The 25,668-nt window shown below is 39.5% G+C and overlaps 1 protein-coding gene across 2 annotated transcripts in view; it reads right to left on the bottom strand.

The window, feature by feature from the left end:
- Positions 1–25,668, bottom strand: part of FBXO38 (F-box protein 38) — a 109,130-nt gene that overhangs the window by 8,325 nt on the left and 75,137 nt on the right. For both annotated transcript variants that reach the window (XM_069102324.1, XM_069102325.1), the window contains exons 13-17: positions 23,022–23,129; positions 22,018–22,197; positions 19,878–20,600; positions 6,472–6,572; positions 4,228–4,330 (exon numbers count right to left, since the gene is read on the bottom strand). In XM_069102324.1, coding sequence (XP_068958425.1) covers positions 4,228–4,330; positions 6,472–6,572; positions 19,878–20,600; positions 22,018–22,197; positions 23,022–23,129 — 1,215 coding nt within the window. The remainder of the gene's footprint in view (positions 1–4,227; positions 4,331–6,471; positions 6,573–19,877; positions 20,601–22,017; positions 22,198–23,021; positions 23,130–25,668) is intronic.

Here is a 25,668-nt window from a genome sequence, read left to right as displayed (position 1 = left end):
GTGTGTGTGTGTGTGTGTGTGTGTGTGTGTGTGTGTGTGTGTGTGTGTGTTTACAGATGAGAAAACTAAGGCTCGGTGATATGTGTAAATCCAGCACTTATTACAAGGTCCTACACAGTTCATGCTCAGTGTTTGTTGAATGAATATATGAAAGTATTGGTACTGAAAGTCTTAATCTATAAAATTTCACAAGCAAGAACTAGATTAACAAAAGGCCAGCTCCCATAAAGTAGTTTTTGTACAGGCCCACAGAAACACTAACACGGTAACAGAAGAAGAAGGGCAAAGCTAGTATGTTACCACAAACCTAAGAAAATGCTGTGTTGGGTGGAAAGGTTATGCAAGATAAACAACATGTTTGTCACTGGTTCTACAAACTCCTTCCTTCTGATAGGGCCTAGATTTAGTCCGGGCATGAGACAATACTATTCCATTCCTGACCCTTCCCTTACTACAGAAGGGACAGGGAGTGACTCACACTAGTGATCAGGAGCTAATATACAGAGCCCAAGGGAAAGACCTCTTCTGGAGAAAACAGGGTATACACCAAACTGTGATTCAACAGCATAAACAAAATGCTATGTTGAATAGAATCTGAGTTCTTGGAGTAACTGAATCCAAGAGAATAGGCAGGAAAAGATGGACAAAGAAATTTAAGGGATAGCTAGGGAAGCCAGCAGAGTCAGGAAGCACGTCCTACAAAGGGAAGGGTAGTGTTAGACATCAGTGAGATGACATTCATCTCATATAACTCCTCTGCCTAAGACAACATTTGGAAGGACTAGTGCCTTCTCTTTTTCACTCTGCTTGGAAGCTATAGTTTTCTTCATCCCAGAAGGAACCAGACCGAGAAATCAAGAGAGAATATGAAAAAGCTCTTGGTGCAAAGTAGCCCTCTTCTGAAAAAGGGCACAAAGCTAAGGAAAGCACCCAGAGCTGCAATCCTGCGTGAGGGCCCTGTGAGAAAGGAAGAGCTGCCACCATCCCAGTCAGTCTTCGAAGGGAACTCTGATAACACTTCACTATGTTAAAAGGAATCCAATAAAAATGCCATCTATATCCAGAGAAAGAATTAAGGAGTCTGAATGTAGATCAAACCAGACTATTTGCTCTCTCTCTTCATTGTTTCATTTCTTCTTTCTTGTAGTTCATTCCATTGGTTCTAATTCTTCTTTGCAACATGACTAAGATGAAAATATGCTTAATGCGAATGTATATGTAGAGCCTATATCAGATTGCATGCTGTCCTGGGGAGGGGGGGGAAGAAGGAAGGGAAAGGATGGGGAGATAATCTGAAACTCAAAAGCCTGTGGAAATGAATGTTGTAAACTAAAAATAAATGAATCAAAAACAAACAAATAAATAACAGAATCCAATATATCAAGGGTAAAAATCTGATGTAATCCTGTCACTTTGTTCAGACAGACCAGATTAACTAGCATTTGGGAAGAGAAACAGAATAACCAAGTCAACAGAGAACTCAGTGGTTTAATCTATTCCTACCTGAAGAGGAATTGTGTGTACAATAATACCCTGAAAGAGTTTCACCCAAACCTTCCCTATGTGGCAGGTTGTCCCATTTTACTTTAGCAGACAGAGTCCTAATGGTTCGGTTACCCATACTGATCTGGACCGGGCCTAGATGCAGCCCCCAACTGCTCTTACTCCTCCCCCGCGACTCTTTGTTCTCTCTTGGAACACGTAGAACAAATCCAATTCCCCTTCCTCAAGACGGCAACGATGTGCCCCCCCCCCCCCATGAAGTCTGCTCTTTTCTAAGCTATGTATCTGTAGTTCCATCAGATGATCCATACACAGCACGGTCTCTAGTTTTCTCTCCATGCTGGTGGCCTTCTTCTAGACCTGCTCCTGCTTATTACCTCCACCTTCTTCCTAAAACAGGGCTCCCAGCCCTGGCCTGACCGGAAGGATTAACCTCATTCTGGGCACCAAGCTTCTAGTACAGTAGTATGGCAAACAGGTGAGTAGGAAAAACTTTAAAAAATCTAAAACCATGTCATTTGAAATCTGGACTACTAGACTCAATTAAAAGGTTATCTATGAGACTTTAACGTCTTTGAGGGGAGGGAATATGCCTTAGTTTTACCCTTAATTCTTATTTAGTACAATTCTTTACACATTTCTGGGAGGTCAGAACCTATCAGTTAGGGAGGCCCCTCTGCTATGCAATTACAGAATTAGAAAGTTACCTGGGGAACTGAGAGGTTAAGAGTCTTGCCTGGCCTCACATAGTCAGTGTAAGACAGAGACAGTATCTGAAGCCAAGTCTTCCTGACTCCAAAGCTGGACTTCCATGAACTATAATATGAAACCACATAATAGGCATATAGCTGTCATTTAGTAAATCATGCTGAGCCCCTACTTCATAGAGGGACCTGTTATTATATAGTAAGGGGGTAGGGAAGAAGAGAGTAGATTTAACTCAGTCTAACTGATGTAATCAGAGAAAAGGGCAGATAACAGAAGTAATGGTGTTAACTGATTAAACTAAATGTGAAAACATGTCTATATTGTGTTATTTTTCTATAAAGTGTAAACATTTTTCTCTGACTGAATTAAGTTTGGTCCTGGCTAGCAGAAGACTGGTCACAACCTTGGTAGTCTTTAAAAAGTGAAGCCTGCCAGTTAGTATAGTGTCAGCCAGAGAAGAACAGCATGAAGACAGCACAAGAACAAGGACACCATCGCCCTGAAGGATTGGAATCATGGGCTGCCATGGCCAAAGGAGCTCCCTGAAAGCGTGACTCAGTGTTAGTGCACTCTAGGTCTGTGTCTATTTTTTTTCTACAAATGCTCTACTCTGGAATATCGCACTTTATGTAGGAAATATTTTGTAGCTACTGTTGTGAGTGTATCATTTTAGTAACTGTGTTTGCTTTGGGCTACATCCATCAGCTGACTATTAAAGGTAAACTCGCTCCTCGGGACTTTTAAGTTCTAGTTTTAAAAGTAAAGACTCAAAGAGTACCTGTGGAACCTATGAAAGTAATCATAGTCTCCTACCTCCCAAACTGCCAAAAATCATTAAGTATCAACTTGGAGAAGCAGCCCTGTATAACAGCCAGCAGGTGTCAGAGGCAATACTTGAAGCCAGGTCTTTCTGACTCCAGAGATGGCCCGCTATGTACTACATCATCATGCCTTACTCTATGCATATAGTATGTATTTAATAAATGCTGCTGAGCTCCTTGGATCTATCTCAAATGTGATCTCTAGTCAAAGGTGCTTAATGAGGGGATTCTCATGGCTGAAAGGTAGGATTAGATTGCCTCTAAGAATACTTACTTTTATAATACAATGATCTCTTCTCTAGTCTTATTACAGATTTGCTTAAATTCTCACACAAATAAAGAAGATGATAATAACAGGACATAAGAAGTTGCCCATGTGGTCATCTGCTTTCCATTAGTCTAGCCCCAAAGTACATGTAAACATGGTCATAGGGAAAAATCCACCATACTTGGGATCACAGGATCAGAAGGCTAGATCACCTAGTCCATAGACAGTCTGTTGTCAGGCTCATATATCAAGTCTTTCCATTTGGTAAGCCCTGATGGAGCTGCCGCTCAGCTGGTACAGCCTTTGAGAGCCCAATACCATTTTTTTTTTAAACCACATGATCAAGAGATGGTAGAAGATTACAAAGTAGTATTTATTATCATGATTACCTTCCAATGAGATATGCTTTTTTATTATGCTAATCACAAGTATAAATAACTAAATTTGGGAACAGTAATTGCATTCATAAGGCACTGCTGTTTGAGGTAGTTATAAAAAGTCTTTATGATTCTCCACAGGTATGACAGAAAAATTTCTGCACATGAGCCCCAACATAATCACCAAAGAAGAACCATTTTAGGCAGGAAGATATGATTAGGAATGATGGGAAGTCATGATTACTCTTTGGTAGAGTTTGGAAAGACTCCTCAGGTATGGAACCACCTATATCCAACAGGAAGTGCTAGAAATTTGGGGTTTTTTCCCCCTCTTACAACAAAATCCAGAATCTAATCAATTAGCAATAGCTAAAACTGAACACTCTTTTTGTCCCTATGTTGAAACACTATGTAGACTACTTAATAATCAATCAAACACATGAGAATTTACTTTTAAAAGATGCTCATGTTTACAACACAATGATTTAGTATATATTAGCTCTTGGCAGTAACAGAGCAAGCATTCCAGACCTTGGATATAAACACCTACCATGAATGAACATCATCTTAGGACAATCTTTTAGTACTAGATCTGTGATTCCACAGTTGGTCAATGTGATTCCAACAAGATTTTTGGATTTCAAGACAAGAACCTGTTGATAATGAAAAACAAAATTGATACAAAGCAAATTTAAATTCCAATTTATTTAGTGCATTTTAAAAAGTGCTGTTTCCTTATAACCCTAGAATCACTTTTGTCTCTTCCCTTTTCTACCACATTCAAAGAGCAGTTCAGTTTTGTTGGTTTTACCAAAGTGACTACCCAGTGTTCTTTCCAATATCATCGCCACAAATCTAGTTCAGACCCTTATCTCTTATCAACTGGACTGTTCTATAAGACTCCTAAATGGTCTTCCTATAATCCGACTCTCCCATCTCTGATTACATTTTTTTCAGAAAGCTTTCACAGTAATTATTTCTAATGCACTCCCTGATCACTGTGGAGGCCATCTCCAGCCATCATGATCTATATCTTACCACTGAACCCAGATGGCTCCAGAAGAGAAAATGAGGCCGGTTGACTCTGCACAGCCCTCCCTCACTTAAATCCAATTCACTTGCAAAACACGGCATCAAGGACAAACAAGTGGTGAGTTGTAGGGAACTGCTCCACTGGGGACCCAGCTGGCCAGTTCTAATTGAGCAACACAGCTTCTGTCCTCTCCTTCCTCTCCCTCTGTCCACATGGCAAATCATACCCATACCTGCAGGTACTCTGCCCAAAGGAATGTTTCCCTTTGGGCCATACACCCTGAGGGTCTTCCCCTCCCAGACTGATTTTTTTTTTTAACTAGTTAAAAGAGGCCATTCTTTACTTCATTTCTTACCTAGTCTTAATCATTGAAAGGGCATCACCTCAGTGAAACTGAGACCTAGGAAAGACCTTAGCTTAAAAAGGCCAAGGCCTCCCACAGGGCCATCTCCAGTTGTCCTGATCTATAGTTTACCATTGGACCCAGATGATTCTATAGGAGAAAGTGAGGCTCATGGCTTTGCACAGACCTTTCTCACTTAAATCCAAATCATTTGTAAGTCATGGCATCACCTTCCTGATGGCATGGTCCTCTTTGAGAATGAAGAACAAAAAACAACCCTGATCACTGTCACTCTGCTATTTGATAACCTACAGTGACTCACCACTGCCTAACAGATAAGGAATGAACTGATGCTGGTAATCAATCAGCCCTCCACCATCTGTCTCTTTTTATTACAAAACTAGTATTAAAAACTACGTCTTTTGAGTGTTTTCTCATATTATTCTCCTTTTCTATACTTAAAGTTTAAAATTAAAGAGACTGCTTTCCATCCTCTAATCTTATCTCTTTTTTTGGAGGAGGGAGGTGAGGCAATTGGGGTTAAGTGACTTGCCCAAGGTCACACAGCTAGTAAGTGTCAAGTATCTGAGGTTGGATTTGAACTCAGGTTCTCCTGATTCCAGGGCCGGTGATCTCCTTGCTGCATCACGTAGCTGCTCTCCCCTCCTCGTTCTTATCTTGCTTTCTCTAGTCCATGTTCATGATATCCTCCGTACCTGGAATAGAGCTCTTAGCACCCATCTTCATTTGTCGAAGGTCTTTTCCTTCTTCAGGTGCTACCTCCACTACAAATACTTTCCTAAACTCCATCTTATTAACCATATTTCTGTACCTGGGACTCCTTAACCCTCCGGTAGAGGCCATGCTATATGTGAGAGTTTAACAAATATTTTAAAGCCCTGTGACTGCATTAATATGTTTACTACCTTCACTGACATGTATAATCCCATCCATGCCTTGAGACATGTGGTTTTTGTGAGCTGCTGTAACTAAACAAAACATCACTACCTGATGGTCATCTTTCTAGTAATGAGGTTCTTCAAACTGCGCTAGGCTAGTTTTAAGGCAATAGGCACCCAACTTCTCACTGTGTCTACATTTCCAGTATGTTCCAGCTTGGTAGGAGCTGTCAGACTTTGCTTCTGTTGTAAGCCTTTGAGAAAGACACATGCAAGCCAAAGGAGTCCTGGAGGAACCATTACATGTAGGATAAATCACACTCAAAGAGCACTCAAAGTCCTCTGCAATCTCTGAGCCCAGGATTACAGAGTTAGAATTTGTGCTACTACATTACACATATTTTCTCTGCAAGACAAAGAAATGATACAGATACGTTCCCATTAGTGCGCAACGTAACTGCACTTCTGTACAAGAAAATAAAGCTGACTACTTTAAGATGAAAGAGAAAAGGCCGTCACCTGCACGTGATCATCTTCGATGACAGGGTCGCTGGTGCTCGTGGACTTGTCAGCTGTCCTTTTCCGTTTCATTGCGTGACGTGGCTTTGGTTTGGCAACCTCTGGAAGGGGAGGAAAAAAAATACATTTCAGTGTGTCTAATTTCTTTTACATTCTCTCCCTTGCTGACTTCATTCACTCCTATGTCTTCAATGATTACATACAAGAAGATGATTCTCCACTAAATAGATCCACTCGTTCAGATTTCTGGACCTGAAATTGTACCTGCAAAAGCTGACACCTTAAATTCAAAATGTCCAAAACTGAATTCATTGTCTTCCTCCCCACCAATATATTTTTTTCTCCTGATTAATAATACCACCATTCTTCAGTTATTTATATCCCAAACTTAGGGCCCACCACAACCCTCCCTTTCCCCAATCTTCCATACTTTCAAAGCACCTTAGAGCTGAAAGGGACTTTAAAGACCATGTAATCCAAACATTCATCTGATGCAAAGAATACCTTCCATAAGACTTTAGAGTTGAGAGATACAGAATGAGAAAGAAGGTGGGAGCTGTTAAATAATGTACTACAAAGAAGTAACATAGACAAAAGAACCAGGAAAAATTACTGTTTATGAAAGCTAGGTCAAAGAGCTTTAAGAAGGGAGTAGTCAATTATTAAAAGCTGCTGCAGGATTCAACAATGAGGACTGATAAATAAGTCAAATGAATTTAAAACTTAAAAGACTGTTTATAATCTAAAAGAGTTTCAGTGGAAAAGCAGGATTGGAAACCAAACTGCAAAGGCTTGAGGAACAGGAGATGAGGTGAAGCAACATGGGTAAGTGATTCTTCTAAGAAGTTTAACTGCAAAAATGAGAAGTGCTACAGGATGACAGTACAGTGAAGGTTCTTTTAAGGATGGGGGAGCCCTGGACACATCTGTAATACAGCAGAGAAGGAAGCAGTAAATATTGGAGAGATAGGGAGGAGACGGGAAAAGCTCCCAGAAGAGACTGAAGGGGACACAATCAAGAAGAAGAATAGAAAGACCAGTCTTTGCAAGATAAGCTACCTCTTAACCAGAGGCTGTGAAACAGGGCAGAAGGTAGCATGGTAGATGGTCTCTATTTTCTTACTCCAAGTAACTGTACAATTCTAACTTTTTGTCTTTAGCTTAAACCTTGTTCCCGACCCCTCTCCACCCTCTGGTCCAAGGTGGGAGGTGGAGGTTGCAAGGGGTGACGTTCAAATAGTCGACTTCTATGGATTTTTATTCTGCAAACTTTCATTCTGCTTAGGTTAGCCACCAACTACAATCCTTCCAGGGATGGCTAGGCCTAATTGTTGTCTTCTCTTTTCGCCCTACTTCTACAGCCACTAGAATAACCACTGGGTACTACCACCTTATCTACTGATGCACCTTAAGGACCTAGGACCTAGCCACTTACCCCAACACGACCTGCTGATGTGCATTAAGAATCCAGATTATTGCTATTCACCCCAATGCCGAACCCCCAGGATCGCTGCGTCTTGCCATCTTTTGCACCACAGCACTCTTTATGACTTCTGGCCCTTTGTATTCGCCCTGCATTTCTTTTATGTGCCGTTTCTCCTACATAGAATGTGACCTTGAGAATAGGGGCTGTCCTCTGCTTTTGTGTCCCCAGTTCAAAATCACAGTTCTTGGCAAAGAGTTAAGTGCTTAATAAATATTTTTAAAATTAATTTGCCTTTATTATGCCATTGATGGTCACATAATCCAAACTTAATATAACATTTGTATGACTAGTCTTTTGCCTCCAGTTTCTTCCCCTTCCATTTAAGCCACAAAATGCTGCCAGAATAAATTCAACACCTTCCACAATATGGTCTCTACTTTTCCAACTCTTAAATCTTCCCACTGCTCACAACTTCCACATCACCTTTCTACCCACTACACTACAGCCAGACTGGATCTGGAATTAGAGTACCTCGTTTCAAATCCTGCCTCTCTCACAACCTGTGTGACCTTTCTCAAGTCACTTAAACTGAGTCTGTTTCCTCATCTGGAAAATGAGGGGCAGATGGCCTCCTTTCAGTTCTAATTCAATACTATGGTGATATTTGCCACTTGGATGCATTTTGTATTTTTCTACTTCTATGCCTCAGCTCTTGCAGTTCCCTATCCCTTTATGACTCAATTTCCTTATTTACAAAATAAAGAGGCTGAGCTAAGTGATTTTAAGTTCCTCCAGATCTCAGGGACTATGCCTAACTATGACTCCCCATGAGGGAAAGAACTGAGCACTACATAATAACAATTTCAATTGATATAGGGTTTAGAGAATTACAAAGTTCTCTCTTTACATGCCCAGTGAAAATTGGTGCCTCAACTGAGACGACTTTGCCCTAAGTGGGGACTCTGACCCAAGTCTTTTGACTCTCGATATTCCATTATACTCTGATGTTAGGCCCTAATTCTCCAGTGTAGAAGACGACACTGCCAGAGTATTATCTTTAAAAAGAGAGGATGAGAAAAAGGCCATTTTTCCTTTCAGAGCCTATTCCTTTCATTCTGAATAGCACTGTAGCAGAGTCAGATATTTTTTAAAAGGTAACTAAGACCCCAGGGGGCTTAATTTTCTTAAAGGAACCCTGTGTCTGCAGAGAAACAAAATAGAAGTGGCTCTAAATTTTGTATAATTACAGAGGTAGTATGGTACAGTGGAAAGAAAATTGGATTTGGAACCACAGGACCTGGGTTTTAAGTCTCTCTCTCTCTCTTTCTCTACTACTTAGTACCTGTATGACCTTGGCAAGCCTCATGATACCTTTTGGCCTGTTTCCTTATCTGTAAAGTGAAAAGGATGGATTGGTTGACCCCTACGGTTCATTCTAGTTCTAAATCATACAATCTTATGAAAGAAGTTGTCAACACAAAAGCTGTCCTGTCCCAATCCCAAAAAGAATTTTATTCAATTAAAAGTTAAGGTCAAGGAATTATCAATACTCTGGATGGCTAGGTGGCGCAATAAATAGAGCACCAGCCCTGGAGTCAGGAGGACCTGAGTTCCAATCTGGCCTCAAACACTTAATACAAAAAACTAGCCATGTGACCTTGGGCAAGTCACTTAACCCCAACTGCCCTACCTTCCCCCCTCCAAAAAGCAAAAATAATAATAATTATCAATACTCTTTATGCAGTAAAGCTGGAATTACAGAAATCTAGAATCAAAAAGAAGTGCCTTCCCCAAAGTTATGAGTCAAGTCATCTTCTCAGCAAAAGTTCTTTAATAAAACTTCCAGGTTTTATTTCTGCATGTTGTTGGCTTCCCACCGTCTTGACTAAAATGATCAGAAGTCTTCCAGGGACTCCCTGTGGCCAACCTGATACAGCTGAAACTCCTTAACCTGATATTCAAGGTTTTGCACAAAATAAATTGGTGCCACTCTTCCTTGTTCCACATTGTTCTCTTCTCTGGATCTATGATCTTGCCTCACTGGTCTGCTGGCTGCTCCCATATATCCTCTATTCTTATCCACCTTCATGATTCTGTCCATGTTATATCATCATAACTATGAGCTCCTTGAGAGCAGGGACTGTTTTTTGCCCTTGTTTGTATGCTCAGTGCATAGCAGGGTGCCTGGCACATAGCAGACACTTAAGAAATACTTGTTGACTTGACTACTGCCTTGGTTCCCCATCCCTTCTACCTTTTAAAATCCAATGTGAATGCCATTCCCTCCATGGAACTTTCCTTGACTCTCCCAGTTACTTATGACCCTTTCCTCATTAGAGCCCATCAGAACAATTTAGTTGCACTTCACTTAGGTACTTACAACACTTAGGACTTCATATTTTAGTGATCTGTGTGTTGTATCCCTTAGCAGAATTTAATTTCTACTAGGGAATTTTGTATTAAGCTCGGTGCTGAACATAGTAGGTATTTAATAAATGTCTACCAATAAAATACAATTCAAAATAACATAACTCATATATGTTATTTCCAACTTCACTCACCTGAAATTTCTCTTTTCCAAGTTACCAATGATCTCCTAACTGTCAAATCCAGTGGTCTTTTCTCAGTCTCCATCCTTCGTGACCTTTCTGAAGCATTTGACACTACTGACTACTCTCTGCTCTACGGGTTTTCGTAAGATAGCTCTCTCGTGGTTTTCTTCCTACCTGTCCAACATTCTCTTCTCCATTTATTTTATTGAATTATCATACATGTCTTGGCCTCTAATAGTGGGGGGATAAGTTCTGTGCAAGATAGTTCTCATAGAAGAAAATGAGTGTCTTGAGGGCAGGAACTGTTTTTATTTTCCTAAATACCCAGTGCTTAGCATAGCACATACACAGATAGTGCTTAATAGCTGCTTTTTGATTAGTAACCTCAGCAGCTCCTACAAGTCCAATGATCTCTATTATGCAAATGAGTCTCAGATTTCTATTTGGTCCTCATTTCCCTGTTGAGTTCCAGTCCCACAGCACCCACTTTTAGACATTTCCAACTGGAAGTCCCATAGGTATCTCAAACCTAGCACATCTAAAACAGAACTATCATCTTTTCCCCAAAACCCACCATTCTTCTACTGTCTGTCAAGGATGCCAACATTCTTCTAGTTACCTAAGTTCGTAAGAGCTGAGTCAGTATCCACATGTTCAATCAGTGCCAAATCTTTCCACTTCTACCTCCTCAACATCTCACATCCATTTCTTTCTTTCCACCCACAACCACCACTCTAATTCAGGCCTTCATCAACTCTTGCCTAGACCACTGTATTCACTGTTCTCCTTGTCACAACTCACTCTCCCTTCCCCAATCCATTCCATACACATCTGTCAAAATGGTATTACTAAAGCAGAGAACTGGCTATTGGCATTCCAGTGGTTCCCTATTACCATCAGGATCAATTTCCAACTCCTCTGTTTGACATTTCAAGTCCTTTCTAATATGGTTCCAACCTACATCCCAGGATTAATATAGACTTCTTCCCTTCACACACCCTATGGAATGGTTATATTGGAGAAAAGGAACATACCAAAATTCACAAGAAACCCAAAAAAGACACAGAACATAAGCTTTAAAGTACCATTTAGTTTGATGCAAATGTACCATGTGATGAGATTATATATAACTAGGGTTCACAAAATCTGAGTGTTGGAATTAGAGTTCTTTGAGGTCATCTGGTCCTATTTCCTTTACATACAAGGGTACAGTTCTATAGATGATCCAGAATTGGGTGGTACTGAGAGATGAACAAAATATCATTCCTTGACCACTGAGCTCACAGGCCCATAAGAATGATCAAGAGGAATAATGTAAGTTTCTATGCTGTTGTAATTACTCAGTGTTTTTCAAGCTGGCCTAAAAGTAATAATCTTCAAGTACAACTTGATTATAAGGTTATTTAAGATGATGAGAGAGAAAAAAGATAACTGTCCATATTCACTGGTGGATATAAATTATATTGAATATTTATAATGAATATATATTCAATATAAAAAGGGATGTCTTAATAAACGAGAAGATCCCAAACTCCAGTTTTTCCTTATCAAGGCAGTAACATCTTGTAGTGGGAGGGGGAATCCTTTTTTTTTTACATGCCCTGTAGTATCTCCAAATACTTTCTCATACCTGCCCAATCTAGTTTTATCTTATGTTAATCTTCTCCACTTATTTAGTAGACTTCCCATTCTCCCTTTCTTGTCTTGCCCTCTCCAGTCTCCCTCTTTGCTCATCCCATCTAATCCTGAAATGGACTTCTAAACCCCATCTTCATCTCCCTTTCTTCAGGACCCAGCTCTGAGGTGGCTTCTTCCTTGATGCTGCCCAGGTTAATGTTACTTTTCTTTCCTCCAGCTTCTTCTTGTACTTCGCCTACCTAGTCTTCCTGTTTGTACCTTTCCTTCCCTTGCATCAGTTATGGGTCTATACTTTTCTTCCCCTATTAAAAATTAATAAACTCTTTGAGAGCAAGGCTGTCTTTGTATACCCAATAGCAACAATAACAATTCTAGATCTCATTTACATAGTGCTTTAAAGATTCCAAGACACTTTTAAACATTAATTTATAGAGACATCCTGGTGTAATAGATAATAGTGTGCTGGGGTTACTGAACACCTAGATTCAAAACGCTGCCTCACACAAGCCTCTGAGAGTCACAACCTTTCTGTGCCTCAGTTTCCTCAACTTTAAAATGAAAAAGTTGGACCAGATGACTTCTTAAGATCCCTTTCCAAGCTACTCTTCTGATCCTATGACACAACAAACCTGTGAAATAAATTCTACACACATTATACACATTTAACACATGAGGAAACAGGTTTAAGGAGGTTATATGATTTGCTCATAGCTATACAGTTCCTAAGTACCAGAGGCAGAATCTGAACTCAAGTTTTTCAGATTGCAAACCCAGCAACTTTTCTACTACACAACGCTTCCTTCCCAAGTGTCTTGCACTATAGATACTTAATAAATGCTTAAATGAAATGGAATGCTCTAGTATGGAACGTATGGATGACTTTCTTCTGAAAGCCTTAGGTGAACAGCTATCTCCCCCTCACCCCCCAACATCTGGGTAACATCCCCTAATTCATGATCTTTGTTTTTAAATCATTTTTGGAAAGGGACAGGCAGAGTTTAGCTTAGACATTCAAGGAACCAAACAATGATTTGGCCAACTTCTGTGATGACACTTAGAAATCTATGGTAGAAAGCCTTCTTAGGAAGCAGTAAAGGGAATTCCAGATTGAGGTGAAAGTGATCACCTTGGACTAATGAATGTATGTAAGCCATCACCCAAACTGAAGGTCTCTTAGATGCCACTGTAAGACATTCTAGATACAAAATCCCTGAAATTATTCAGTAATACTTTTTTCAGGGGGAGGAAAAAAGGAAAAAAACACCTATAATGCTCAATATGGGTAGAAGCGGGGTGGAGTAGACAGAGAACTTGTTTTTGAGTCAGGAAGGCCTGGGCTCAGTTCTGCCCTGAAATATTCTGAGGCCTGGTAACCTTGGGCAAATCAGTGAAGTTCCCAATGGCCCAGGCAGCTCCCTTTTTGAAAGATTCTAAGTTGCAGACAAGGTTCCAAACTGCAGTAATAAAGGAACTTTCTCAATGAAAACAGATGAAAGAACAGGAAAAGGGTGTGTGTGGAGGGGCGGGGCGGGGAGGGGGGTGTTTCTATATAAATGAGCACATATTGTGAGAAATTCTATAAATTGAGGCTCATTAATTTTATCTAAAAAATGAATTTCTATAATATCAATGAAAAATGTTTCTAGAAATGTACAATATCTGAAAAATCATTTTTCTTGTTCAAAAAGCTTTTAATTTACATTCTAAAAATTGGATACTAACAAATATTTCGAAACAAAGGGTCTACTTTGGTGGAGTTAGAGTTCCATCTTCTGGCTATTTAGGATATTGCTCCTGAAGACCATGAAATCCTGGGTTCTTGGCTGGGTTCCTCACCAAGATCACTGGCATGAATGCATTTTAGGGTCAAGAAGTATTAAAGAAAAGTGAAGACAGTTCATCTTACACTCTATGAGTTAGAAGGGGCCTTAAAGGTCTAGTGCTACCGACCCAGAACAGGAATTGTGTCTACAATGGCCCTTCAAGAGGCACATGGCAGAACTGTTCAGGGTTCTTAGTCTTTTGAACCCCTCTGGACTCTGGAGAAGTTGACTGGTCCCTTCTTCGAATAAGGTTTTTAAATGAATAAAATAGGCTACAAAGGAAGCCAATTAAATAGAAATATAGATATTGAACTAGTTAAAAATCAAAAACAAGTTCACTAATTTTAGGTTAAGAACTCCTGGCCCAGAGGAAAAAGTCCTGAACTTTTTCAGTTCAAGTCAGAAAGTGACTTCAAAAAGTCAGAAGTGCAGGTCTTTGCTTTGCCACAAGCTAGTCATATAAACTTGGTGCAAGTTGTTCACTTCTGAGTCTCAGACTTCTCATGGAGACAATAACAACTGCAAAACCTCCTCTCAAAGTCCTTGAGGGAAAATCATGTTGCAAAGTGCTATAGGCATGGGAGTTATTTTATAAGCTGTTACTCAGTTTTTTAGCTGACAAGGGAACACAACCCCTCTTGAGGCCTACCATTTCATTGCTGCACTGCTTTAATTATAAGAAACTTTTTTCTTGTATTTGAAGCCAAGGGCTTATATGTCCTTTTAGAATTCATGTCTTCAGTCCATATACCCCAGCTTCTTCAGCTATTCTTCCTATGACCTGGTTTCTAGATGTTTCATCCTCATTCTCCTTCTGTCTTCTTCTTCTCTCTCCTTAACCTTAGAAAAGAATTATTTCGATTCTATATTACAGTCAACTAAAGGACTTAAAAATATTTATTTAAAGAATTTTATATTCTGTTTTTAATTCTAAAAGTTTCATGCTGATATTTTCTATTTCACTAAACAGTGCAAACTGGATTGCTCTCTGTGTGTGTGTGTGTGTGTATGTGTAAGTAACCTTCAACTGAAACACAGTTCTCCATTCCTGCTTTAAAGAAAAAACATGACATGCTAGAATCTTACCGTTGAAAGGTAACTTAAAAGTCTCTACTCCAAATACTCCAATAACCACTTTGGGATTAGCCAAGGTTGGCACAAAAACTTTCACATATTAATTTCTCAAGGGTCAGTACTATAACAAAGAGACCAATAAAATCACTGATTTGGGGTCTTTGGAGGTCAAAGTGACTCTTCAGTGCTTAACATAGCCATATTGTACCAGTGTTGGGATTTCTATTGGAATTAGGCCTCTTACAAGAAATTCATCTATATTTTTCCTGAGAAATTATAAATAAATGGTAATGGGGTAACTAAGTGGCACAGTGTATAGAGCGCCGGCCCTGGAGTCAGGAGGACCTGAGTTTAAATCCAGCCTCAGACACTCAACACAAAAACTAGCTGTGTGACCTTGGGCAAGTCACTTAACCCCAACTGCCCTCCAAAAACAAAACAAAAGGGCTAAATAAATAAATAAATGGTAAGGCGCATAAAGGTGAAGCACAGCTTATACTATTATAACGTAAATATTATGTATTTAAGTGGTCTTCATTTCTTGCTGGTGCTCCGTGGTCAAGTTCCACTTGAAAAAAAAAATCACATTCATTAGTCTAAACTGATCAGTCTGAAATAATGGGCATTTCTCAAGACAGAAGACAAAAATAAAACAAGTTATTAATCTGTACTTTTTCCCTCCTTCAAGCTCTTGAACTATTATTCTATGGGAGTAATTTTTGGTGGTTTCATGTTGCATTTAATGATGATGATGATAACTGGCATGTAGTGTTTTAATCTCATTTGAGTCTCACAACAATCTTGTGAGGTGGATACTATTATTATTCTCATTTTACAGACTGGGAAGGAAACAGTGGCTGAAAGGTCAGTGATTGGCTCAGGAGCACACAGCTTGTAAGTAGTCTGAGGCTAGATTTGAACTCAAGTATTTCTGGCTCCAAGTCCAAGTCTAACACCACATACTGTCCCTAGCTGTCTCCATATCCCAGGTGATTTCCCACTAGACTTTGAAACCTTCTAAAAAGAAGCTTCTCAACTTTCAATGCCGCGTCTTTGTTAATCCTCCTGTTTTAAGGAGAACTGGCTTTTTTTAGAAAATATGACACTGTGGAACCAATGACCCGTTCATGGGTAAGGACACTTTAATTTTTCACAAAGCAAAACGACCATACTATTAGAACAAACAGATTTAACATTTTAGAAGGCCTCAAACAACTACAAATATTTCTGCTTTTCACTAGGGGATCAAATGCAAAAAGAACCGAGAAGCCTACACTGCAACAAGAGAAAGTTCATTCCTTGATTAATTTAGATTTCTGTTCTTAACAGTCTTGCAAAACTAATCAGCAAATAAGGTCATAATTTCTTTTGAAGATTACATAGTTAACACTATAGAATCACAATGTGTTAGAGCTAGAAGACAGCTTATAAATCATCTAGTCCGACCCTCTTGCTTGGCAGAAGAAAAAAAGGATCTGACCAAGGCCATTAAGTTGGTAAATGGCATCATGGAATCCCAACTCAAGTCTTTCCACTACAACACACCATGCTTCTCCCAAATAATAAAAATAAGTTATCCCCAATTTAAAGATGAAGGAACAAGTTCATAAGTTTAAGTGAGTTACATAAGATTATAAAACTTCAAAATGGTAAAGGTTGGAACTCTAATCTTCTGACTAAATCCACTGTTCTTTCCCTTATGAGTTATTCATAAATTTAGAGCTCTGATGCCCATGTAGTCGTTGGGTACAAATGGTTATTTCTATAGCACTTTAAAGCATTAAGAATGTTTTAGAAGCTCCTTCTCCTTCAAAACAAAAGTCAACATCTATTAACTGCTCTGAAAAATTTAAGGTGCTATGCAAATTAACTACTGTGATATCTGATCCCAGAAAATAGTTTAAGCTTTACTATGACTAGTGAAAGGAGACACAGAATAGGTCAAACTACAGAAGCAGGGTTGTCTTTTTCCATTAATTATTTACTGGAAAATGCAGGCAATCATAGGGAAAGAGGGAAGAGGAAGCTTTATTCACATTAATACATATCAAAAACAAACTTGAACACACAATCGGTCAATGAGGCATATTAGAGTACTGGATGTACAGCCAGAAAATCTGGGGGTTGGAGTCTATCATCATCTGCTAGCTGTGTGACTGCTGGCAAACTAACCTCTCCAAACCTCAGTTTCCTCACTTGCAAAATATATATATAATACTTTAGCATCTATGTTATAGGTCTTCTACAATAAAAATACTTTACAAATGCAAAAAATTATCAATAACAATACTAATAATATAAGAAATAATTTTTCTCAAAGCAATGGGATATGGTGAACTGATGTTAGAAATTTCAAGGTCCTCAGATGAAAAGCAATATATTTTAACATGTACATAAAAAAAGTATATGCTACAGTCAAGAATAATTAGTATGCTCATTATTCAATTAGGGATCTGTTATAATCTCACTGTAAAGGATCATGATATTGTAATGGGAATGTAAATTTGGAAGATCTTCCCTGCCCCTAGGCTAAAGTGCACCTGGAGCCTGGGGTGGGAGGCTTGTTTTTCAGTAGATACTTCTTGATTGGCTAGTGAGTCAGTAAGGTTGTTACATCCTCTGAGCCAGGAGAAGGCTATATAAGCCCTGATGTGTAGCTTTGTTTTGGGGCTCACTTTGAGAAGTGTTCTGTGATTTGATCAGATGAAACTCTGGAAAGCCGTTGTCCAGAGTCCCCCAGCTTTGAAACCCAGATGTTGTTTGGTATGGATGTAATGGTTGGACAGTTTGGAAATCTGTCTACTTGATCTGTTTCTCTGTCTTGATAATTCTGTCTGTATATTCTGAAGTTTGGGGTGCTGACCTTTTTCCCCTGAACTAGGTAAACGATACATATCTGACTAATTAAAGTAAGCTTGTTAACCCATTTTGAGTTGCTTTCCTTTAACAAAGCAGATCTAAGAACCTGTGGTGGCAGACACCCTGGGGACGCTTGGGGTGCTTGCTGCTACAGATATTTATGGAATGACTTGATTAGAACCATAAATCAAAAAAATACTGACAAGGTAGATAATGGTGCTTAAATTCAAACGTTTTCATTTAGTGACAGGCATTAGTGATTCTGAAGATCATGGTTCATTCTAAGTCAATGTTAACAACAAAAATATAACCAGGGTCCTGAATTATCTATAAGTCACTAAGTATCCCTTATGGCAGACATTATTGTTTCCATCAGGAAAACAGGACAGTAGAAAAAGCTGCAGATTTCAGATGTGGACTCCAGTCCTAGCTTTGCTATTTAGTCATATAAACTACTCTGAGCCCATGTTTCCTCCCCCGCAAAGTAGGGATAAAAATTCTTGACCTGTCTCCCTCAGGTTTTTATTTTTAATGAGCCCTAAATGAGGAAATACATAAATAACACTTCGTAGTTGTAAAGGGTTATGGAAATGTGAACCACTGTTATTGTAGAAAATAAAAATTTAACCACTAGCCCAACTAGTTCATCACTTACCATGGTACCCCTAACTTAGCAAATCAGTAGTTATAACATCAGCAAATACACAACCTGTGTGGAGAAAAAAGATTGATATGTGGACGCCCGAATCCTAATTTTTAGGCCCCCCAAAAGGGAATATGGGCTATAGAGGATAGGGAAAGGGTAACACATAAGTACTAGTGGGGGTGAATATAATTTTCAATTTCATATACAATTTCTCCATTTTTCAACAGATTATGAATACCACTGCAAAAAGTAATATCTTTAATGCATAGATCTGATCTTGTCCAACCTCTACTCACAGTCCTTCAATGCCTCCTCAGTTTTGAACTATGTAACGTTTCATCTCCTTAGCTTGGTTATTCAAAGATTTTTGTGACCTGACCCAACCCCGACCCTATTCCTTCTTCATACTGTATTATTTCACTCCATATACTCTATGCTCCTGCCTAACACTCCTTTCCTCTGACCTTGACCTTCTTTATGCCGTTTACTAATGTTTTCAATACCTTTCCTTTCTTCTCTTCACTAAATTCCTATCAAACCTTTAAAGCCACTTGACCTTCAGGAAGCCTTCCATGTTGGCAATGACTTCTCTTTTCCAGCCTCTCTTCTCCTCCCCTCTTCCCACCTCCCATCCCTTGCCATGATCCCTGAAATTATGCAGCACCTTAGAATTTTCTAATATATTTATTATTGACTAAAGCATTGTAGTTATCCATATATTTGTTACAGTCTCAATAGACAATTAGCTCATGAAATCAGGGTCTATGCGACAATTCAATTTTGTACTCCATGGGCATTCAGGACAACAGGTGCTTAAAATTTCTTTTTTTTAGAATTAGAAGATGCAGCCCTGAGCTCTGCCTAAGGGTTCCATATACCGTATGCACTCAATAAATATCTGCTGAAACAGGTTTTTTCTAGGCTAATGCCCAGGTACTTGTGCCCATGTGATGAGCTTGAATAAAATCTTTCTTCAAAGTTTAATTTTTAATTATTTAAGTTCTTTATGTCAACAAAGCTACAAATACTTTCATTAAACCATTATCTACTTTATCACAAGATCCAAGGCATCTTGAATTAGGAGGGATGGTCAGAAACAATCTTTTCCAATCTACTCACTTTAAAAAAAAAAGAAAACTGAGGACCAGAGAAGAACAGTGACTTGTCAAGGGGCCCAGAGGTAATAACAGGGTTGGGATTTGCACTCAGGTTCTCTTGACTACACCACAATCCTTACACAATCCCAGATCTTAATATTTCAAAATAAGAGAGAATCAAGTTTAATTTGCCAACGTGGCTTGTGCCAGATGCCAGAAAACTTATGAAACTAATGAATGAAATGATAACCTTTATCAAGTCTGCAGCAGAGGCTAGGAACAGAACCATACCTGACTCGGATACCAGTGGCACATGGGACAGTTTGCTCCTGGCTCTTGTTAGAGGTCTTCGAGGGTAGTCTTCATTATACTCCATTTCAAAATTCTCAGATTGGGAGCTTGCTCTCCTCTCATCCCCTGTGGCCCCATAGACATTCCCATTAGTCCTCTCGTCATTGGCTGGGCTTCGAGACCCACCACGTGGGAGAGTCCTAAAGGAGAATTCCGACCCTATGCCATTAGGACCATTTACAACACAGGCTCTGCTGGTGGAAGGTCGCTCCTCATCCGAACATCTGCTAGTTCTGCTTTGTGGTCCCTGAGACCTACTGCAGGAGCACCTGGAAGACACTGCGTTTTCTCTATCCATGGCCCCCGAACCCTCAGTCTTACACGGAGAGCAGACACATGGCTGGGATGCGTCTGGGGCTGCGGTGCTGGGCTCACCAGAGCTGCCAGTCACAGTCCTTACAAAGTCAGGGCTTTGAGGAGCAGCATTGCACGAGGGGGAGTTGCCCACAGAGCCTGGGCTATTGCCACAACTGGGATAAACATCTTTGCTTTTCTTCTTGTCAGGCATGTCGCTGGCTGCTTTCATATCGGCTTTGATCTGTTCACTTGTGACCTGGCAGCCTTTCTCACAGCTATTTTCCTCAATGGAGGATGCCTTCAACTGGCCCACTTGATGGGAGGAGCCGCATCTCTTTCGAAGTGGTGTCTTGCCTTTTCCACTCACTGGTTACAGAAAAAGAAGAAATGTTCAGTTAGGATTATGAACGCCTCTCATAACGAAAAGAGACTCCTCTTTAATGTGTACTGTCTTCTTCAGTTCCCTCCTTTCTAATAACACTGACACAATCCTAGTTCAGTCTCTCATAAGGAGACAGCTCGGCAGCACCACAGGGCACAGAGTTCTGGAGTCAAGAAGATCCCAGTTCAAATATAACCCAGAAACTTAATCTATTTGTCTCAGTTTCCTCAGCCGCAAAATGGGGATAAGAGCACCTCCCTAGCAGTGGTGTTATGAGGTTTTAATGAGATTCTATTTATAAAATGTTTAGCTCACTGCCTGGCAATTAGTAGGCTTCAGATAAATGCTTACTCACTGCCCCTTCCCTTCATTAGGATCACATATCCTGCCTAATAGATCTTTTTGCCTCCCTGACCCCTACCCTCTCATTCACCCCCTCCCCCAATCCATCCTTCATATCAGAATTGTCTTTTTTTGCAGACATCTATTCATGACATTTCTCCACTCAAAAACCTTCAGTGGCTCCTTACCAGCTACTAGGTAAGGTGCTGATTCCTCTGCCTCGAACTGGCATAGTTCGAGCCCCACAATCTGGGGCTCCACAATTCTTTGGGACTCCTTTTTGTAATTTTCTTGGCAAAGATATTAGAGTAGTTTGCTATTTCCTCCTCCAACTCATTTTACAGATGAGGAAACTGAGGCAAAAAGGGTTAAGTGACTTGCCCAGGGTCACAGACATAATTCTCTCCACGCTGCATCCCAGCTGATCATACTAGACTCCCTCTCTGACACCTCGTTTCCCAACCCTTCTGCCTCCATGCCGTTGCTCACATATTCCTATTCCTGGAATACACCCCCTTACCTTCACCATCAGCTGAAGGCCTAGTCTCTCTTTAAAGGGTCAGCTCAAAAAAGAATCCTCTTTTGATTTCTCTGGTCAGAAATGAGCCTAATCCTCCAACCTGACATAGCACTTTGTTATCTACAACTATGTCTGATACTCCTATCAGACTGTCAGATCCATGAAGGCAGGAATTACTCTTTATTTAAACCTGGTATCTCTCCTAGTGCCTTGCACACATCAGTCATGAAATAAATAGTTGCTGAACGAATAAGAGACAAGAAGCATATGCGTCTAGCGTGAGGATAGGGTGTCGGGCAATTTGGTTTTTAATCTCAGTTTTATTAACTGGCTAGCGGAATGTGCTGTAGTTAACTCAATTTTATAAACCACAGTTTTAGCTGTGACTAGGACCTGTCAGAGCTTATTGTCTGCTGATACTATTTTAACCATAAAATGTCAGATTATTTAGTGGAAGAATACAAACATTACCCTGGGATTAATTCAGGCCAAATTTCCTAATAAGGGCAATAATACAACTATGTGAGCTGGTCATTCACCTGGGAGTTGCCTGGATTCTACTGGCTCTCTGATTTTGTCTTCTTTGTCTGAATAGTTCTGAGGACTGTTCTTAGCAATGCAGTTTCCAGGAGCTCCTATATTCTCTTCCTCATCTTCACTGTCTGAATCGTGAACAGTAATTGGTGTAGCTTTTGCAGCAGGCTGAAGACCACTGGGTCCTAAAAGAGAAAGCAAAGGTCAAGTAGTTAACCATGATTCTAGGAAGATATTCTCAGAAAGGCTGTTTTCTGGTTATGGGTTTAGTCTCATGAGTTAGAGAACAGTTTGGCACCTGTTTACCAGTCTTTTAGCCAAAAGGTTTAACAGGCAGCATGGTGTAATGGAAAGACGGCTAAACTTGTACAGACTTCAGTATTTGGTAGACATGTTGGAGAATAAAACAAAAAGGTATTGTTATCAAAATTGTTATTTTTGTTATTAACAACAGAACACTTATATACAGTTTTATGGTCTGCAAATAATATCTTTCCTCCTAACAGTTCTGCAGGGTTAGGTAGGGCAAAATTATGTTCCCATCTCATAAAAGAGAACACTGAGGCTCAGACAGGATAAGGTACTTGCCCAAGACACCACATCTAATAGGTGGCAAAACAATTTAAACCTAGGTTTCCCAATTACAAACCCAATGTTCTTTCCACGTATTATACCAGAGTCACCAAAAACATTTTAACAAGACATTCTAAACATTTACTCAAATTTAGCAATATATCTGAAGACCCATTATATTATGGCAATAGTCAACATGGAAAGAGAAGAGAAATGGAGGCCATTCATTCTAATGCAGACATATAAACTGGGAAAAACCTAAAAAAGAAAGGGAGCAACAGGTTTCAGTTTGAAGAGACAACAATAATTACACATTTAGTGGCTACAGGGCAACAGAATGAGCGGTGCACTCATAGCCACATTTCACTGTCAGTCAATGGGGACTAAATATAGGTTTGTCAGGGACTAGCAATAAGGGGGAGACACTTAGGGTTACCTGCTTGTTCTTCATCAATCTCCATGGGAAAAACCGCCTGCCTGTGAGTCGGACCTTCATCTCTACTCTCCCCATCTTCCTGAGGCACTTCTTCCATCTCGTTCAACGCTAAAAAAGAGGGACAATGTCAAAGTGGGATCAAGGGAATATAAAAAGATGAGGGGCAAATATCTATGTACTATATCAAATCCTACTTTATGGGGCAGCTTGGTGGCACAGTGAATAGACCACCAGCCCCGGAGTCAGGAGGACCTGAGTTCAAATCCGGCCTCAGATACTTCACACACACACACACACACACACACACACACACCCCTAGCCATGTGACCTTGGGCAAATCACTTAACTCCAACTGCCCTACCTTCCCCTCTCAAAAAAAAAAAAAATCAGATTTCTGGTTTTAATGAAAAACTTCGTGAGATAGCCTATTCTTGTAAGGATCCTAAGCAGAGATTAGATGATCACTTATTGAGAATACTAGGGGTTGAAATGGTAGAAATGAACTCCTATTCAGGGGTTAGATGACTGACTTCTAAGATCACTTCCAACTCAGATTGTGATTCTGGCAGAGAATACAGCTTGTATCACATGTGAGGTGGCCAACTGTAGGTGGGAGGTTGGGACAAGGATGACTTCACTGTTAGCTCGAGATGATCTCAGCAAAGACAGAAGGGTGAAAGAGCACTTGGTAACAAAGTCAGGGACAGGTGTCTAAAGAAAGTTGGCTGCCTGGAGAATTAGGAAGAGACATTTTATAGAGCATTGGCCCTGGAGTCAGGAGGACCTGAGTTCAACTACGGCCTCAGACACTTAACACTAAACTAGTCGAGTGACCTTGGGCAAGTCACTTAACCCCAACTGCCCTACCTTCCCCTCTCCAAAAAAAAAAAAAAAAAAAAAAAGGGAACAGACATTTTTAGGCACCAGCTGCACAATTCACAATCCCTTCCAAACTTGACCCATAAATCCCATCTTCTTCCTTCACCATTCACTAAATCATCTATGAATAGCACTGTGGAATGATTCTATTGTGATATTATAAGATATAATTTAGAGATGAAGGGGGTCTCAGAAATATTCTTGCCCAATATCTTCATTTTAAAGATTAAAAAGAGTACCAGAGAAGTAATATGCATAGAGAACTGTAAATCTAGGAATCAAGCCATTATTCCAGAATGTATCTTACTAACCATGGAGCCAGTGGTAGGTGGAGGTATTTAGGCAGTCAGGAGGGGATGAAGGTGCGCAAAGAAGCTCAACCAGAAGAAAGTATGTACTAAATGAGGCTATTCATGCTTTACCATTACTGCCACCTAGAGTTGGGAACCAAAAATAGCACAACGCAGGATGTTTCCAAAGCCTCAGAGCAGTTTTAGGGGCATCTCACATATGGATGGCAAAACTAACAAATTACTGTGAATTCCGTTTACATTTCAAATGTCAATCTGCATCATCTATTTGAATTTAAATCTTCATTATAGGTAATTAATGCCTGTCAAGGAATGATGATATATAATTTCAGTCTTACATTTCTGGGAAAGATAAGCTGTCACAAATTTCACGTATCGTTAACATGTAATCAAAGTGGATGGTCTTGACTATGCTATCAAATAGTAATCTTTCTTGAAATAATGATAAATAAAATGAGAATTGAATTTCCTGGTCTCTAATCAGATTCAGTCCAAATTCTTCAACCTGATATGCAAACACCTTCATTATTTAGCCTCACTTTATCTATTTAACTTTCTCTACTCTCAAACATAGTTTTCAGGTCATTTAGGCTAGTCCTATAACTATCAATGACTCCAATCAATTTTTATCCATTCATATTTTTAATACAGATGGTCTTCTGTTGATGCTATATGGCTCTCTATCATGAAATACCATGGTCCCAGAATAAGTAAAATTAGAGGTGAAACAAAGGGAAATTGAAAAAAGCACTGAAGTTTAAAGCAAGCTAATTATATAACAAGTTAAAAGGGATAACTCATGCATATGAAGTGGTTTAAACAACATCAAGGTTGTGTATTACGAGAACAGACATTTGATCAATCAGACTGTGGGAAATAAGAAACCAGAATGCTATCTTACCTGAGATTTTTAAAAAATTAACTTTTTAAAAATTGTGAATTTAAATACCAAAAAAGAACATTTCCAAACATCTAGATACAAAAGGTAGTTTCCACAAAAAAGCATAAATCTCAAATTCATACTTCATGCTTGAAAAAAATAATAAATTCTAGAAGTTATTTTCAAAACTGTTCTGTTTTTCTATGCTTTTGTCTGAACTTCTGTTCTCTTTCAAAAATGTTCCAGCGGTCCTCTTTATTTTTCTGGGGGTGGGTTGGGAAGTGGGGGGCAGGAAAAGGGGCAGCATCAAAACTGCTACAACTTCAAACAAATAAGAATGCATAGGCAAGCAAAAAGAATCCTCACCAGGAGCCTTTTCTCTTCATCCTGTGTCCATTATCTCCATCACGAAGTGAATAACAAGCTTCTTCAAAGGTCTTTTGCAAAGAGTTACCCATTGCACTAACAGGAGTTAAGTGTTTCTAACTTGTTTTTCTTTGCTGCTTTTGTATCAATTGTTCTGGTTCTGTTCACTTTACTCTGAATCAGATTATATTAACTATGGTATCATCTCTAA

The sequence above is a fragment of the Petaurus breviceps genome, unplaced genomic scaffold (genome assembly GCF_028583685.1).
Source record: "Petaurus breviceps papuanus isolate PSGF00001 unplaced genomic scaffold, PetGlider_PUasm1.0 551, whole genome shotgun sequence".
In the NCBI taxonomy this organism is placed as follows: Eukaryota; Metazoa; Chordata; class Mammalia; order Diprotodontia; family Petauridae; genus Petaurus; species Petaurus breviceps.
Note: the sequence above shows the minus strand (reverse complement) of the source record. Positions and strands in the feature narration are given on the sequence as shown.